This window comes from Mesocricetus auratus, unplaced genomic scaffold (genome assembly GCF_017639785.1).
Source record: "Mesocricetus auratus isolate SY011 unplaced genomic scaffold, BCM_Maur_2.0 Super-Scaffold_100676, whole genome shotgun sequence".
Taxonomy (NCBI): Eukaryota; Metazoa; Chordata; class Mammalia; order Rodentia; family Cricetidae; genus Mesocricetus; species Mesocricetus auratus.
The window spans coordinates 117,949,648-117,967,857 of record NW_024429266.1 but is presented as its reverse complement, the minus strand read 5'-3'; the positions used below and the strand labels follow the sequence as shown (position 1 = coordinate 117,967,857).

The 18,210-nt window shown below is 46.0% G+C and overlaps 1 protein-coding gene across 1 annotated transcript in view; it reads left to right on the top strand.

Annotated features, from left to right (window-relative positions):
• The window catches only part of Scrn1 (secernin 1), a 60,359-nt gene that overhangs the window by 25,003 nt on the left and 17,146 nt on the right, over positions 1–18,210 (top strand). The window contains exons 3-4 of the mRNA XM_040737620.1: positions 9,557–9,738; positions 17,109–17,311. Coding sequence (XP_040593554.1) covers positions 9,557–9,738; positions 17,109–17,311 — 385 coding nt within the window. The remainder of the gene's footprint in view (positions 1–9,556; positions 9,739–17,108; positions 17,312–18,210) is intronic.

The following is an 18,210-nucleotide window of genomic DNA, read 5'->3' as shown; positions in this document are numbered from 1 at the left end:
CAGGTTGAAGAGTGGGGTGGGTAGGACCTTTGTTCTTTTTGTTATCCTGTACAAGGACGGTGCTCACCTCCATGTGGCTCTAACTTTAGTGTCTGCCTCTGAAGCAAGCACTTGTATTTATCGCTGAGAGCTCCTCTTGCTGTCTGGGGATGCTGTTTTGCTGAGCATCCCAGGATTCTTCGGAAGAGTCTGGGCAGCTCTTCCTGGAGGCAGGGAGGAGGCAGATGAGCAGCTACCTGGATGGTGCTGTGCTGTCTGTGTGTCTGTGTGTATGCATCTATGTCTTTGGAACACGCTTGTTCATATATGGCTGGATCTTCTATTCAGGAAAATATTGTACCAACATTAGAATACTGCTTCAGAAAAATAATAAGTTTTTAGTCAAGTTCACATTTATACTCAGTGCCCCTGAGAATAATCATTTTGCTTTGTTTTTTGTTTTTCGAGACAGGGTTTCCCTGTGTAGTGTTGGCTGTCCTGGGACTCATTCTGTAGATCAGGCTGGCCTTGACCTCACAGAGATCCACCTGCCTCTGCCTCCTGCACACATCACCACTGGCTGGAGAGACTAATTATTAGTGTCACAGTCAAATACACCCTGAAAGACTCTAGTGCTGCTTGATAATAAATCTCAAACCATTATTTTGCTGTTTATTGTTTCCCTTGTTTTTTTGAATGTCCAGTTTAATTTATGTTCGTTTTTGACATGTGCATGGCACAGTAGTCTCAATGAGGCTATTTAATGCCCGTGATTTGGGATGAGTTTTGGTAAATTGTTCTTTCCCTACCCAGGGGAAATAATTATAGGAAGAATAAAAATAAAAAAGGAATGATGACTCAGTGGATAGAAAAGTTGTCCAAATGAAGAGTGTAATGTTTGTTGTGAGGTGTGGTGATTCAAAAAAAAACCACATCTCCCATGTTAAAGGAAATAGGACACAGTTTATTCTGGAGCCATCTTGAGTGAGCTGGGAACACAGATTTAGGTTATCCCAAGTTCCAATTCCCAACATGGAAGAGATTCCATGAAGTTTTATAGAACAAAAAAGTCATAAGTCAAGGCAAGTTTAAAATACATTGGTGTGTGCTTAAGAGACAGTTAAAACAAGATGGGGAGTTTTTCTATAGTCTCAGGATTCTATCTGATAACATTCTTAACGTTTAATTAGTGGGCGTTAGTGGTCTGTGAAGCTAATAGATTGTAAAAGGTTTCTATGTGCTATTCACAAGATGTTAGTTCTGACACAGGTGGGCAAGGAATGACTGTTTTAGAAGGTGAGAACTAGTTCAAGATAAGGTAATTAGCCTCTGGACCTGTAACACTCCAACTTCTCCGCAGAAGTGTGTGCACATGTGTGCATGTGTATTGTGTGTGTATATGTGTTTGTAGAGAAGTCTGAATTTTAACTCTGTAGGTCATTTCTCACAACAGGTAAACACAAATCACCATGGCATCAGGACAACTAAGCAGAGTTTCATGACCCCTGGGCTGACTAGATGCTATCCCTCACATCTTTCTGCTTCCTTCTCTGCATCTCTAAGGCCAACGTCTGTCCTGGGTAAGAAGTGCAATGCTCACAGCTTAGGGAGTGTGGCTTAGCAGAGGGCTTCCCTCTGGCATGCAGCCCTTCCCAAACCCGCTTCTCAAGGCACGCCTCCATCTTGACCATCCCCAGAGGTCTGGCAGTCTCAGGGAAATGCCAGGAAGTTCTGAGATGCATTTGAGGGTGGTGCTCTCTGTCCTTAGCACCCTCTCTAGAATTCACTGGTATGTCACTAGTATGTGTGACCCTGGCTAAACCAAGCCCTGTGCTAAACCTCGGGGGTCAGGACATTGCTGCTTTTACTGTTTTAGAGATGCAAGCTTCTTTCAGCTCTTCCCCAAGCATCGCAGCCTCCCAGCCTTTTCCCTTCTGCCCTTGAAGTCTGCCTGACTCATCAGCTGTCCCTCCAACGTCCTCACTGGTGGTGTCAGGGCCGTGGTCCCCATCTGAGTACAGTAGGGATGATACAATGCTGCATTTCACAAACTGAAATGCCTATTGTGTGAGCCTCTGCTCGCCTCTCACTGGGTGAAGTCCAGAAATAGTGTGCTCTAGAATGTGGGTAGCGTGGGCACCTGGGAAGCTGAACTTGCTTTTCAGTTTGACCCAGCCCCACAAGACAGGGAAGGTCTTGGTCTGCACAGTGGTTCTGTCTGTTATTGTAAGTGGCCCTTTGAAGGCCCATCTTCTTTGCCCCTTCCTCAGGCTGAAGCCACCCGGAAGAATGAGAACTCAGGATAGGAAAGGCTGAGATGGAAAGTGTCCCTCCTGCTCAGGCAGCTTCTCTTGTTGTGGCTTTGACACCCCAAGTCACACTCACTGACAGACTGTTTTATGGAAGGCAGCGTGGGAGGGAGGGGCTGTGGAGCTGTGGGACAAACTGTTCATCCTTTTCTGTAGCTTCCAACCACATCCGTCAAGACCCTTTTAAGTGGTGAGGATTTTTCTTTTGTGTGTGCATGTGTTCCTGTATGTGCACAGTGTGTGTTCGTGTGTGTGTGTGTGTGTGTCTGTGTCTGTGTGTGTGTTGTGTGTGTATGTATGTGCATGAGTATACTCTCCTGGACATGTGGAGACCTGGGGTTGGTGTCAATTGATTTCCCCAATTGTTTCCACTTAAGTTTTTGAGAAACTTTCTCACTGAACATGGAAATCGGTTTGGCAAGACTAGCAGGCACCTCCCTGTCTCTGTCTCACAGGTGTCGGTGTTACAGGTGTGCTCTGCTGCAGAGAGCTTTTCGTGGGTGCTGAAAATGAACTCCAGTCCTCACACTTAGGTGACAGGCACTCAATGTTGTGCGGCATCTCCCTGCTCTCCGAGGTTTTTGTTGTTGTTGCTGTTTTACTGTAAATTTAACTAGGAATTTTGCCGTGAGAGATTTCGGGTGCTTTCTGGACCTGTGTTCCTGGGGAAGCCCCTGTATCTCAAATCCTGCTGTTTCTTCTTTTCCTTGTTGATTATAGAGCAATTACCAAGGTCCATTATTTATAAAAATGACTTCCTTCAGAGCCCATGTTCTAGATGGCTGGGTCTACACAGTCTAGCTAATCAATCTGGTGTAAATGGCCCTTGTTTGTGAACAATCTGAGTGAGTGTGCTGTGCTCATTCCTCTCCAGCCCGGCCCCACCCTCAGGGAGGTGGCTGTGATTAGCTGAGTTTAACTGACAATGGTGACAATGGAGCAGACAGGGCTTGAAGAGCTGTCACACAGGGCCCTTGTTAGGCCAGGGTCCCTGAGGCCTGTGACAAAGAGGCCTCTGGGGGTGCATGTTACAGTCTTCCCTATGGGATGGATTTGGAGCACTGACTCTCAGGCCCATCTGGCTACTTGGGGATCCCCTTCCTTCCTCATCATCTAAATCTAGCCTGAAAAGTGTCAGGCTAGCTGCATGGATTTCAGCTCCCACAAGACCATCTGGTCTTCCTGATCCAGTGTGGGACAGCTTTATGGTTCAGCCCTTACTGAGCCATTGAAGTTCTGTGCTGCAGTGGGGTGCAGTAGCTCCATTCAGTGCTACTGTGAACACATGGTGATCATACAGTTTTCTATTCTCAGGCCCTTAGTTCTGCATGGAATCTGTCATTTAGACCATTTTAAGATTCTTTCAAACATCCCCTACTTGACAGTCTCTGGCCAACTAGAAGTATTCTCTCATACTCTCTGATAACTTGGTAATTCATCCATTCATCTCTCCACTGCTCATCCTTCCTTCCTTCCTTCCTTTATCTATCCATCCATCTATCCATCAAAGTTCATTGGCAGGTCTGGAGAGATGGCTCAGAGCTTAAGCACCTACTGCTTTAGTAGGGAGCTTGGGTTCAGTTCCCAGCACCCATATGGTGGCTTACAACTATCTGTAACTACAGTTCCAGAGGATCTGACACCTTCTGCTGACTGTAATAGGCACTGAATATGCATGGTCATATATACACATGCATACAAAATAATTATATGTATTAAATAAAAACAAATCCTTTAAAAAGCCTATTGGTGCTTACCGAGTTCAACCTTGGGATCTGTTTATAAACTAAGCAATGAAAGAACATTTTATTCATGAAACTGACATTCTATCTCAAGGAGACAATAGATATGTAAATAGCAATATAATCAAAACACCAATTATATGGAACAGACTAGGAATCATAGTGAGGTTAACCAGAAGGAGGTCACAAGATACCAAGTGTATGAAATGGGCAGGCTCCTGTGACATGCCCTGAAGTCTTCCTGATGATGGTCACCATTTGTGCATGCTTCCCTGGCATAAAGCAGGGACCGGCCTCCATGATGTCTGCCAACAGTACATGGGGTAAGTGCTCTTTAGGCAAGACAGATATGAAAAACTTAGGGGACATGGGAAGGGAGTCTGATTGAAGCCTCTTGCCAGGTCAACTCAGAAATGCCAGATATGTTTCAAATACATATTAAAATAGCAATGGATCATGTTTGAGGACTTGTGATAGTTAACCTTAACATCACAATTTAATAGGATCTAGAATCGCCTAGGAGATGAACCTCTGCTCATGCCTTTGTGGGGTTATATGTTAGGTTAGCCTCTGACCATGCCTGTGAGGGAGTATCTAGGTTGGGTTAGCCTCTGACCATGCCTGGGAAGGAGTAACTTGATTAGGTAAATAAATAGCACTTCCTGGGCTCTGGTCCTACACTGCAGGAACAGGAAGAGGGAGACAGCACTAGCATTCCCGGTTCTCTGATTTCTCACTGTGATATAGTGTGAGCAGTTGCCTCCAGCTCCTGCCTCCAGGACTTTCCTTCCTGTCATGACTGACTGTAGCTTATAACTGCACCCAAATAAACCCTTTGCCTCCAAAATTGCTTTTATTGTCAGGATATTTTGTCACAGCGATGAAAATTAACCAAGACAAAGCCCAAGCCTATCGGGCCTTTGAGCAAAACCTTTCTCCTTCCTTCAGGTGTAAACTGCCACTTTCAAGGAACCTCAGTACAGATGTGTCTAGACCTCCCTGTGCTGCTCTTGTGATGCAGGGTGTGTTCTGCTGAAGTCCTATCCAAGGCACTTCTAGAGCCACCTTATTAAAGAAAGGAAAAAGAGGAAACAGGATGGAAAAGATGCTTCTTAGCAACCTTTTGAGATGCAGCTTGGCAGCAACCAAGACACTGCTTCTAAGATACCAACCTATGAGTCTCTTGAGTATATAAACCTCACCCTTGAGTATGTCTTACGCTTTTCTTGAGTGTCTCTCTAAGCCCTGTGCTTAAGCCTCCGCTGAAATCTTTTAGTAAACTCCAGTCCTGCGTCAACCTGACTTGTCCTGAAATTCTTTTCTGTGACAAACATCACAAATCCCATCTTCCTCGGAGTAGAGGTCACTGAAAAGAACTCCTTGGGTCTCTGGTCCATGCCCCAACTGTTGCTGGCTCTGTCTGAATGTAGTGCATGTTCTATACATAATTGGTAAAATGGAAATAAGTGTCTAAAAATGAACTGGGGGACACATTAATACAACCGTTTCCAATTTTAACATTTTCGGGTCTCAAAAAATGTTATGATGAATCTCCATACTCAAGAGGCTACAACTCCTTCCCTACTCACTCATTCTTTTCAAGATGATAAAATTTGTCACTTATGCTTTTTGGGCCTTCCCTACTCACTCATTCTTTTCAAGATAAAATTTGTCACTTATGCTTTTTGGGCCTTCCCTACTCACTCATTCTTTTCAAGATAAAATTTGTCACTTATGCTTTTTGGAGAAGGAGTTTTGAAAAGTCTTCACCAGTGCCCGTGTTAGTCAGCGTCAGGATACTCCAGCTAGCTGAGCTATGCAGGGGAAGGGTTTAGTTTGGTCATAGTCGGGCCTTCAAGCTATGACTGTTTGACCCTGTTGCCTTGGGTCTGTGGGAGGGCAGGGCATCAAGGCAGGACCATGTGAGTGAGAACTGCTTAAATCAAGACCCAAGGGATTAACGTCGGTAGAGGCCAGGGTTCTATAGTCCCTTTGGGAACACCTGTGAGGCTCTCTCACTTGGCTGTACCACCGAAGGACTCCATGACAGGCACTTTGAAGCGGCTGCTACAAAGCATCGGCTCCTCGTTTGGGCCCATAGGCAACTGAACGCAGGAGGAAAACCTTTTGCTTTTCTTTTTCTTTCTCCTTTGTGTCAGACTCCTGCTTACCCCTGCAGTAGGCATGTCAGTCTCTTAAGGTGTGTCTGTCACTGGGTGTGTGTGTGTGTCAAGAAAACCATCCTAACACAGCCATCAGCAGCCGGAGAAATTCCCTTCTCCTTAGGGACTTAGGCTCAGGTAAATCTGGACCCTTGACTTGGCTACAGAAAGGGATTTCGGGATGAGACAGAGTGAAGCGAAGTTAGTGAGCTTAATAGGCATTTAGAGATTCTTACAGGAAACCGGCAGCGTGTAATCTCAGAACAAAGATGTTGGCCTCTAGGGAGTAGGGATTTATGTGCCTTGTATGTTTGATCCTGAGGTTTTTCTAAGTTACAGTCCACAAAGGATGTAATTTTCAAGACGTAAAGATTAAGCAATGCTTAAAATTAAAGATTTTAAATTAAAGGGAAAATGTGATATGGTGTAGTTATTTTTTGTATCAATAATTTCTCTTTGTAAATGTAACTGTGAGGTATTTTTAAGGGTGTGGTGCTAGGATTTAGGGATGGATGAGAGAAGATTGTAGTATAGTGGAACTCAAGGGCACAGACATTCTGGGCTTCAGTAAGCGCCATTCATTTGTTGTTAATTATTCGATTCTTCTTTTGTGCAAATAGGAGTTTTGCCTGCATACTTGTCTGTGTACTATGAGCATGCCTGGTGGCCATGGAGAACAGAAGAGGGCGTCAGATCCTCTGGAACTGGAGTTACAGTTGTAGGTTGGCTGTGAGCTGCCATGTGTGTGGAAGGGGGGTGGGGGGGGGAAATTGAACCAGGGTCCTCTGAAACAGTAGCCAGTTCTCTTAACCACTGAGCCATCCTCATTTGTTGTTTTAAATATTCTTGTTTGGAATGCCTTTAGGGAAACACATAATCTCACTGTAGGTAATTTTGGCTTCACAAGTCCTGTTGAAGTTTCTGGGCTCTCAAACTAGAGCTCAGAGTGGGGACCTTTCTTCCTTTCTCGTGTTCATTTAATTTTTCTTGTCTTTCTATTTTGCCTTGTACAATTAGTCTATCTTACCCCCTTCAAGGGTGAAGGCACAGAGACCATTTATCATCTTAAACCTGTGGTCACTTTGAATTGCAGAAACAGCAGCGCCTCACAGGGCAGACCAGACCACCTCCCTGATGAGAGCAGGGCTGGAGCCTTGAACAAAAGTGATTGTTTCCTGAGATCCAGCTTATCCTCATAAGCAATGCGACTTTCTTAGACCACCTTGCAAAATCAGCCAAGACAGTGGTCAACAGACTGCACCTCAACTTTGTGCATACCCTGGGCCCCGATTCTCTCTCTGTTAAAACCTAGAGCTCATCATCAGTACCCCAAAGACGAAGCTGAAGAATCCCTGGAATCTTCCTGACGTTCACCAGCTCTCCTTCCTTTGCTTTTAGCATGGCTGCTCTTTTTAATTGGCGCATTGCACAGGTAGCTGAGCCTAGTCTGCTGGGGCTGATGGAGCGGGGACAACTGCCCCTGGATGTCTGGCGACAGACCCGCCATCTAACAGTAGTACTACCCTGGGGACAAAGCCTATAGCTCATGAGCGTCAGGGGACATTCCACATGAAGCCATGGTGATGCAGAGCTGCTTGCTTTGTACACAGGAGTAAATACGTTTTGAAGATGGAAACTTCCATTCCATTTAGAAAAGCATGAGTATAGTTGTGAGCACTGCTGAGCCAGCTTTTTGTTCTGCAAGAGTCATTCTTTTAGAAATAAATTATTTTCAGCAAGTAAATCAGGGAAAACATTCCATGAGTGTGTTTTATTGTTAAACACACACACACACACACACACACACACACACACACACCTACCTCAAGGGTGTTTTGGCAACTTCTGGGATTAATTAACTTTCAGTTTCTAAAAATGTATTGAGTGAATAGTATGACTCCAGTGCTGAGAAACACTGTCCTGAGTTGTGCAGAGGCTGAAGCTAGGAAGTGTGTGTACTGCCTGTGTTTCCACTCTGAACAGAGCTAGCGATTACAGGGAATTAATGCAGAGCCACTGTCTGGGCTGCATTCAGTTCACGAACAGCCGTCTTGAACTGAGAAAAAAGAAAGCTATCTCGGGCTGCCTGTGCTTTTAGCCTCCCAATTTGAAATGTAGATGGAGCCTGTAGCTAGCTTCACGCTTCCACACCCAGGCACCACACAGAGAGCATGTTACAGGCTCACAGAAGGCAGTCATGAGGCCCCACAGATAACCGAGCACCCCAGCCCAGTCCCCTGGTGGAGGTGGGGGACGGAATGAGGCATGATGTGGGAGGAGGGAAGGAAGCAGAGCAGGCATTGATCTGAGTGGCTTGCCCACCCAGTGGCTGTCTCCACCTTGCCCCTTCCTGCTTTTGCTGGGCCACCTTTGTTGTACTTTAACTTCTGTGGCAGCAATTTGCGTGAAGGGAAGGCACATGTATTTTGTTGCTGATTTGCTTATTAGTTTACTGACTGAAACAGGAGCTCAAATAGATCAAGCTGGCTTTGAACTTACTATGTTGCCAAGGCTGGCTTTGAACTGCTGATCCTTCAGCTCCACCTCCCAAGTGCTGTGAGTACAGATGCCTGATTTATGGGATCAAACTCAGGCCTTCCTGGGTGATAGGAAAGCTCTGTCAGCTGAGCTCATCCCCAGCCCCTGGCAGAAGGATCTGAGCTTTGATCTAAATGAGAGCGGATTCTTCAGGCTAGGCTCAGGCTCTCAGAGTAGTGTATTCTGTGCCTCTGTTAGTGTTGAGGACTACGCCTCTGCAACGTTTTCCTATTGGTGGCTTCACTGACTTAGCATGAGAATCCAGTGGTGAGGCAGGGGAGTGAGTGTGTGTGAGGAACCCTTGTCACGCTAAAGTGCGATGTTTTTGGGTCCCCTGTTCTACACTGCTGAGATGGTAGGCTGCCAAATATTCTACAGACCCCAGGGGTCATCTCAAGGGGCTCAGAAGTCCTGTGTTTGTTTGCTTTAGACAATGCATCTTCTTATCTACTTTCTGGGTAAAATTTCATTGGAAGCTAGAGATCCATGGCTTCTGGTGAGTTTGGGGACCCCGATACAGCTGGAGTTCCACCGGTGAGGATGAAGGACTGCGGGCAGACAGAGAGCGGCTGCGCAGTGGTCAGCTCCACACTGCTCAGGGTGATGGAGGGAGAGGCAACACCGTGAACAGACTGGCTTGAACTAAGCAGAATGGCGCTCACCACAGGGACCGCGAGGCTGCACCGGATGTCTGTCTGGAGACTGGGCATTTCGCGTCTTTTCTTTCTCAGCTCTGTAACCATTGTGATGGGCCAGCCTAGGTACCAGGGTGGGAACTAAGGTTTCTGACAGGTGACGGCACCTTCTTGCTTGTCTTCCTATCCAGTGCACTTACATCTCAATCGACCAAGTTCCCAGGACCCACGCCATAGTGATAAGCAGACCTGCCTGGCTCTGGGGGGCAGAAATGGGAGCCAATGAACATGGAGTGTGCATAGCCAATGAAGCCATCAATACCAGAGAGCCAGCTGCTGAGACGGAAGCCTTACTGGGGATGGATCTGGTCAGGTACGGAATGACAACTCTTTGAAACAACTGTCAGTGGGAGTGGGAATTAGTCTCTCCTGTACTTACTGTACTGTAAGAAATTCTATATTTAGTAGAAATTCTAAGATGACTGGTAAAATGGAATAGATGCTAATGGACAATAATTAACTACTGCTATGTGTTACAAACGGGATTTTGAGAACATGATATACACTAAGTGAAAGACATCAGATACAATGTCACATACGTGAGTCACAGAAATGACTACATGGATGAGTATGTAAAATATAAATAATACTGGAAGTGTAAAATTTGATGCCAAGCTTCACAGCTTATATTCCGAGTGCCAATTTTAACTGAACAGCACAAATCTAAGGGTGACTGAAGGTGAAGGGGGGGGGCAGGGGATTCTGGGATGTGATGTACCCAAGTGGTACAAAAATACCAGGGCTATCCCTTCACAGACGCTTCCGGGTGTGAGTTCCAGGGCTAGCCCTCCATAGACCCTGGGTGTTTGGAGACTGCCTGGTACATTTGGAATGTTTAGGGTAGATGTGCTCCATGTAGATCTGTGGATGGAAGGACAGAGACAGAGAAGCTATATTTGGTGGATAATTGGTGCTGTGAGAGTTATCAAGGTCTGGGGTAATAAAAAATGCAGGAGTGTATGATGGCTGAGCAGTAGTCATTTAAATTGACATCTCCCCCTGGCTGGCACATAGCTGTTGCAATAAGAATGGTGTGACAAGTACCTAATGGCAGCTTCTTGGAGGGGGTGCATAGGCTGTAGCTGGAGTAGACTTCTAAGTTCAGGGTCTGGTCCCAGCTTTAAACTGGCGAAGCCTACCTAGTCTTTCATACCAAGCAAGTTTTGTGAGTGACTCCTGAGCCCAGAGCCCTCCAGTGTTAACTGGGGAGCTATAGAAATGTGGATACTGTAGATTAGCAGTTCTCAGCCTTCCTAATGCTGTTCTTCATGTTGTGGTGACCCAGCTATAAAATTATTGCCATTGCTCCTTCATAACTGTATTTGCTACTGCTATGAATCATAATATACATATCTGTGTTTTCTGATGGTCTTAAGCAACTCCTGTGAAAAGATCCTTTGACATCCACCGCCGAATGGGGTCATCACCCACAGGGTGAGAACCACTGATGTAGATCACGACCACAGCACTGTGCGTGGCAGAATTCTAGGGCAGCTGTTCTAAAAGCATGGCTTCCACAGGAGCACTGCCCAGGAGCCTGCTAGAAAGACAGATTCACAACACCCCCGCCCCCATGTGACTGCATGTGGGGTTGGACCACAGTCTACCTCAGCAGGCAGGTGGAGCTTAAGGTAGAGAATACACTGCCGCACAGCTGGAGAGTGCCTTCCACCAGGGGCTCAGGCTCTGCCAGCTGCTCCGTCGGCAGCATCATTTCTAGCGCTGCTGTCCTTGTTTGTCCCCTGTGCTTGGCTGCCAGTATCTTGGGCAGCTCCTGGAAGAGCAGACTATTTATATTTCACACTGTACTTCAAGTGTCTGTGAGACCGTGGCTGAGTATTCAAAGACTACAGCTGCTCCCATACGAATACTCTGGTCCACTCTGCCTCCCATTCCTACATCAAGGCCAAGCGCAGCTCCAAGAGATGTAACTGAGTGACAGCCTCCATTTAATAGGCACTGTCTTCTGGGTAAAGGTATAATTTGTATGTGTTTCTTAAAGGCGTGTAGGAATGCAAGCATTAAGCAGCACCGGTTCAATTCATTCTTAGCGCTAAAAGCCAAGCTGTGTCTGTCTGGTTCTGGCATCCCCCTACTTCCCTTCTTTCCTCCCTGGCTCAACCCTCCCTCCCGCTTTCTGTCCTTCCTTCCTTCCTTAGTTCCTTCCTTCCTTCCTCCCTTCCTTCCCTCTCTCTGTCCCCCTCCCTGTCTGTATCCCTCCCTCCCTCCCTTTCTCCCTCTGTCCCCCTCCCTGTCTGTATCCCTCCCTCTTTCTTATTTATGGATCTCTGACTAGTCCTCCCGAAGTCCCCCTCCCCCCTGCCCCGTGCATATGAACACATACACATGCTTTGCTTGTTTAGTGACTGTGGATCCAGCTGGTTGAAGCTAACATAGACAGGAGGTTAGCAATTGGCAGGAGATAACATGAGATAGGGGTTAGCAGCTGCTGGCATCTATCATTAAGATAGAGGATATTTTCTGGAAGTCAGGGTGTCTCTTACACCCGAGGTCTGCCTGTCCTGGTGATGCCTCCTGTCCTCAATCCAGATGAGGACCAGGAGGCGTTTGGATCCCATTAGACAGTGGTATACTGGGAAATACCTAATACTCAGCTACAAGTGGGGTGGCAGTCTTAAACCGTGGCCTCTAACTCTGTATCGATCTAAAGATGATGAAGGGTTGGCAACTACCTCAAAAATCCCTCAAATTTAACCCTCTGTTTTCCAAGCAGGCAGGTGCCAGCCAGCTCCACAGAGCACTGCATTCTGTCCATCACACTGTGTCTGTCCCTTACACAACAGCTTCATCTTTTTATTTTCTGCAGAGCAGTCCCTCCTTCATTTCACATATCTGTGTGTGTGCGGTGTGCATGCATGTGTGTGTGTGCACGTACATGGAGGCCCACAGCTGATGTTCAGAACCCTCCTGTATCACTCTGCCACCTCACTCTGTTAGGGAGGGCCTCTCGGTAAGACCCAGAGCTTTCCAGCATGGCCAGCCTCACAGCCAGCTTGCTCTGGGTATTCTTCTGTCTTTGAATTCCTGGTGGTGGTGGGGGGCTGAAATCACAGGCGAGCACCCAGCATTGCATGATATCTGAACTCCAGTCCTCTGAGCCATCCCCCTGCAGACTGACGTTTCCTGCTTCTGACTGGGTTTGATGTTGGCACTAAACCTGGTCGCCTCAGTGTTTCAGAGCTTCTTATAATTCTAAACACAGCTCATCAGTTGCTCCCCATAGCAGAAAAAAAAATGGAAAAGCTTTTGGTTTGGTTTTGTAGTAGGCTGTAAGTGAATACAGGAACCCACGGGTGATGGGAAAGGAGGCTCAGTCAATACCTGTGGGGAAAAGCCCGTGTTATTAAAGCTACAGTTTCCTGAACGCTCTTGGGAAACGGGCTTTGTATATGTATTATCCCATTTAACAATCACAACACCCCAAATAGTTAGGTCTTCTAATTCCTTATGGTACAAGGAAACTAGAAATTAGGGAAGTTAAGTGGCTTGTCTAATGCCCCAGGGCTAGAAGGTAGCTGAGCTAGGAATACCAGGGTACCACTTCTCTCTAGATTAGATCACACTTTACTTCTTCCAGTGAGACAGAACACTGAAATGGAAAGGAGTCAAAAGGTCTTGAACACCCTCTCCCATGTCAGAAGATGAAATGACAGCAGATTTAGTTTTAGACTGAGTTGGCGTTTGTTCGTGATGCGTGACTCAGGGCGCCTTCGTTCTGGAAAGCAGGATAAGCTCCCAGCAGTGGAAGCGTGGCTTTTACAGAGTGGAAAGGGAGAAACACAGCTACATGGGGGAAGACAAAGAAACCCACTAACATTAGGTGACTTCGGGTTACTTTGCTGTAAGAGTTGCAGCTACAGGGACTTTCTTATGCTGACTCACACAGAGTAGAATCTATTGTTCATTAAAGAGAAGTGAGAGTGGGTGTCTCTGCCTTCAAACGCTCCAGCTATGGGGCATCTAGCACAGGAAGTTCTGGTTTGGACTGGTCAGCTGAGGACTGTTGCAGGAACTCAGTCCAGAACAATTCCATACGTTTTAAAGTTCAAGCTCACACAGCATATAGCATCCACTTAACACATTTCTTAGTCCATTCGGAGCATCATAACAAATTCATAATAGTCTGGGAGATTTAAATGGCAGATATTTATATTTTAGTCTGGAGGCTGGGAAGTTCAAGATCACAGGGCCAGCAGGTTCCATCTGAGGTATAGCTGGCCACAGCAGAGAGAGAAAAGCTTTTGGAGTCTCTTTACTACGGGCCCTGATACCATCACAAAGACTCCATCCTCATGGCCACTCCCCACAGCTTCAGTCGCCACCACACAGGGCAAGTGGCTTCAGCATTTGAAAATGGGCACAAACTTTCTATTCATAGCATCATCTTATGCCCATCTATGAAAAGTGTCAAAGTTAACAGGGTGTTATAAGGTAATAAACTTGCCTATGAATAGCAGTGGTTTGCCAAACTCAATCCAATTTTTTAACCTATTTTTCTTATTTGGGGTACAGAGAGGAACCCCTTCTAATGTACAGTCATAAATGCGACAAAGCTCAGCCATCAGATTCCTAAACCAAAGTGCAGATACCATCTGGCGAGCTCTCCCTTCGGGAGTGGGCAGTGAAGAATGACCCACCCGTGAACAGGCTATGGAACTCATTTTTTTTCTCTTTCACAAAACCAAGTCTTGAATTCAGGAACATCTGACTCAAACCCAGAACAACTTAGGCAAAGCACATCAGAAGGGAGCAGACATCAGAATGGGACTAACCTGGGCCCTTCCAACACATCTCTGTCCTGGTCTTTCTTAGACTAAGGCACGGCCACCAAGTCAGCTTAGGTACTGGGCCAGAAGCATGCTGTTTTCATTTGGAACCCTGTGCATCTAACCCATCTGGAAGGCTAGAGTGGGTGGAGCGGCTTCAAAACATGCCTTAGGATGATGAGAGATGGCTTCCCATCCAGTGACTCGGGACTCGTCTATACCTCTTGAACTCAGGGCACAAAGCCCCAGTGTCCTTACAGTCCTTATGCTGTGGAGTAGGCCATCCTGTCCTCATGTCTTGCAGTCCTTGTGCTGTGAAGCAGGCCATCCTGTCTTCATCTAATGGCCCTGAGGTCAGGTGGGAACGTGGGTTAAAGGCTTAGGTAGTGTTTAACCCATGGTGCTGACCTGACAAGCAGTGAAAACAGAGTTCCACCCACATTTTGAGATGAAGGGGAAGGACAAGCACCGAGCCTCGATGGGATTTCAGTAGGTCACTCACCCTAAAATTTAGAGAACAGAAATTCCAACCTCCAAAGCCTACTGCACACAGCCATGGTTGCGTGTTTCTGGAATATGTTTGTGTGGGTCCATTTAGGCCTGCGGAGGCCTGGAGGCATTGAGACATGAGGCATTGTGACCAGGAACTCTGGAAAAGACTTTCCTTCAAATCCTTGAGATGCCCCTCCTTTGAGGAGACAAAGACATTGATCAAAGAAATCTATTTAATGTATATTTCAATGGGTTTGTTCTTTTTACTCATGCCAAGAGACAGATAATAGGCCACCTTTGAGGGAGGAAGGGAGGTCTCAGGCAGCAGTTTGAAACCTAGCTGCCCTATTTGTGAAGCCCAAGGTTCAGCATTTTCTTTTATTACTCTCTCAAGGCCCTAGGGTTCAACTTTGTGAATTATGGCTCTGTAATCGCATCTTCCCAAATAAAGTAAAAAGGAGATCTGTCAAGTGAATTGGTATATGATGCTCTGACTATGGAATAAGCCCATTACAGGGCTCCATCCACAGCTCGCAGATGTATTATCCTTTCTTCTCCATGACAGCACAGTGGGGCATCCCTTAGGAAGCATTCAGTTGAGAGAATTTAAGTAGTCATCACTTCACAAGTCATGAATTTATCAAGGACAGGGTTATGTCACCACCTAAGTAGCTCTGCCGCCCTCTTCTAAGATGTGAGCTCCTTCAAGCAGAGCAATAGTCCGACTGAATGGATGAATAAATGAATTAAATGCATCTCATGTGCTGTTTTCTGTCATCTCAGCTTGAGTGCACATTGACAGCATGAGCACTAAGAACTGGAAAGGTCACATGACTAAAGGCGTACTGCCATCGGGTAGCATTACCCAAGCTGGATCAGGGTCCATGCTCTCTGAATGTGTGTGTCTTGGCCTTCCACCTGCTGAAGTTGATGGTTTACTAGCTTAGCTCCAATTACTAGTGCTGTGTGTTTTCATGTTTATTACCTTATAACACCCTGGTAACCTTGACACTTTTCATAGTTGGCATAAGACTGAAGCTCATATCTATTATGCAAGCTTCCCAAGCATATGTGTAGTACGACTTCTAGTTGGTACTAATTAAAAAAAACGGGAGTCAGATATTAGGGGATAAAGCTGAAATATCAGAGAAGCAGAGCAGCCAAGCTTCCAGAAAGTTCTTACCTCTACCAAGGCTCAAATCAAAGGGGCAATCCTGTCCTCAGCATGTCTGTAGTCTGACTGTCTCCTGCCTTTCCCCTTCGTATATTCCTCTCTAGTGCTGGAATTAAAGGCATGCACCACCACCTGGCCTCTAGGGCTAACTAGCATGACTGCTGGGATTAAAGGTGTGTGCCACCATTGCCTTGCCTGTATGGCTGACTAGAGTGGCTAGCTTTGCATTCTGATCTTCAGGCAAGCTTCATTTGTTAGACCATAACCAAAATGTCACCATACAGAAGGCAGTATCTGTACTCTCCTTAACAGACTTATTCATTGACAGGGCTGGGAAAGGAAGATGGATGGCTCACTTTAGAAGGAGTCTGTGTTCTTTTGATAGTTAATGCTGTAAGCAACATGAGTTAATACAGTCTTATGTGTAGGAAGGAAGTATGTAGAAACAGAACCAGTCATATTATAACCTTTCCTAATGAGATCTCTGAGCAAATTATATGTACACAGGACAATGGCTGGCAATTAAACCTTAAAACCAAGTTTCTTAGTCCACTATACAATGCTATGAGAAAATAACTTAAATGAGCCAGTATTTAATGTCTAGTGTGGATACATTCTAACTCATACATGGTACCTACTTACTATGTCCTCCAATGGTAGAAGGAGGCAAGACAGCATTCTGGAGAGATCTCTTTTATAAAGGACACTAGTGGCACTCATGAGGGAGCCATGACTTCACCATCTCCCAGAAGACCCATTTCCTAATACCACCTCATGCGTGTTAGGATTTCAACATGGTCCTTGAGGAAACATGAGCAGGCTATAGCAGTATCTAAAGCACCCACTGTAGGATAAGAGTTGATCCAGGCTGTGGAGATCTCTTTTTCCTTAGGCTGTAGTCAGGAGGAAATCCAGGCTAGAGCTGAGCTTGACAGGTGATATGGTCAGCTAAGAGTAAGGAGGGGTTGACCTTCCAGTCCAGGAAATGCAGCCACTGGCCTCTGATATGTCTATTCTTATGGAAGGGGGTTGTCTAAAGACAACACATTTCTGTAGTTTGTAATGGATATGTGAGGGAGGCATTCTGAGTTAAAGTACTATTACAATCAGTTCATACATTGGTCTGAATATTTGAAATGTTTCCTGACATGATCTTGTCCCAACCTTTGGTTGCTATAGTAATGATCATCTGGTCTGAAATGATGGAGGTATACTTCTGATTTCCTCCAGGCTTGGTTTAGAGCGAGGGACAACAGCTAAAGAAGCCTTAGACGTCATTGTCTCCTTGCTTGATGAGCACGGACAAGGTGGGAATTATTATGAAGATGCGCACTCCTGCCACAGCTTCCAAAGTGCTTATCTGCTGGTGGATCGTGACGAAGCCTGGGTGCTGGAGACCGTCGGGAAGTATTGGGCCGCCGAGAGGATCACAGGTGAGGGGTTGCAGGATAGAGTTTTAAGGCTAGGACAGGCTGAGGTGATGTTAGTTGGACGTGCTGGGCTGGCTCAGAGGATGCTGTGGTGCCTCCTCTGGTCTTCAGGCTTAGGCATGCATCTCGCCTCCCAGCATCTGTTTCCAGAGATGTATCTGGGGTCTCCCGAGTTCTGTGAAGGGTTATCAAGACTCAGGAAGTACATACCTAACTTTTTACAGTTCCTATTTGCTCTTTAGACATTTCTAGTTTTGACTACAAACTATGAGTTAGGCAAGGGAATGGGGCATCTTCATTCATTAACAGGTCAACAAACCCCTTGTCACTCCCAGCTCCATTGCTACTTAAGACTGTTCCTCTAAAATGGGAACTTGGGTCTCTGAAGACTATTGGCATCACTCAGGGCCAACCAGATCATACGGTTTAGGCTCCATCACTAGAAGAGCATGGGCATGGTCATCTGCATGAGAAGTACCACTCTAGTTCATGCAGCTTCTTGCTTCTAGGGCAGGACTGAAACAGTGTGCCACCTCCCCAGCACCTTTCCTCAGAATTCCAATGGCACAGGGTGTTAGAAATGGTTAAAGGACTTCTAAAGAAATGTTCCAAAGAAATCTGGTCAACAGCAGTTCCCTTACAGTCCTTGGGATAGGTTGAAAACTAACACCATGTGCACTTCCCCAGCTAGTGCCCCATCACACTTGAGTCTTGTTGAACCTCTACATGGCTACATACTTTTTCAACATTTTTTTTACTATGAAGTCTTTATCAGTTAATTATGAAAGATGAAAGATATTAGATATGTAACCCGTTCGCCACCCTAGTTTTTAGGTAATCAGGACCAAATCTGACCTGAGCCAGGTCTCATGGTCACTGGGAGTCAAGCCTGGTTTTGTGCA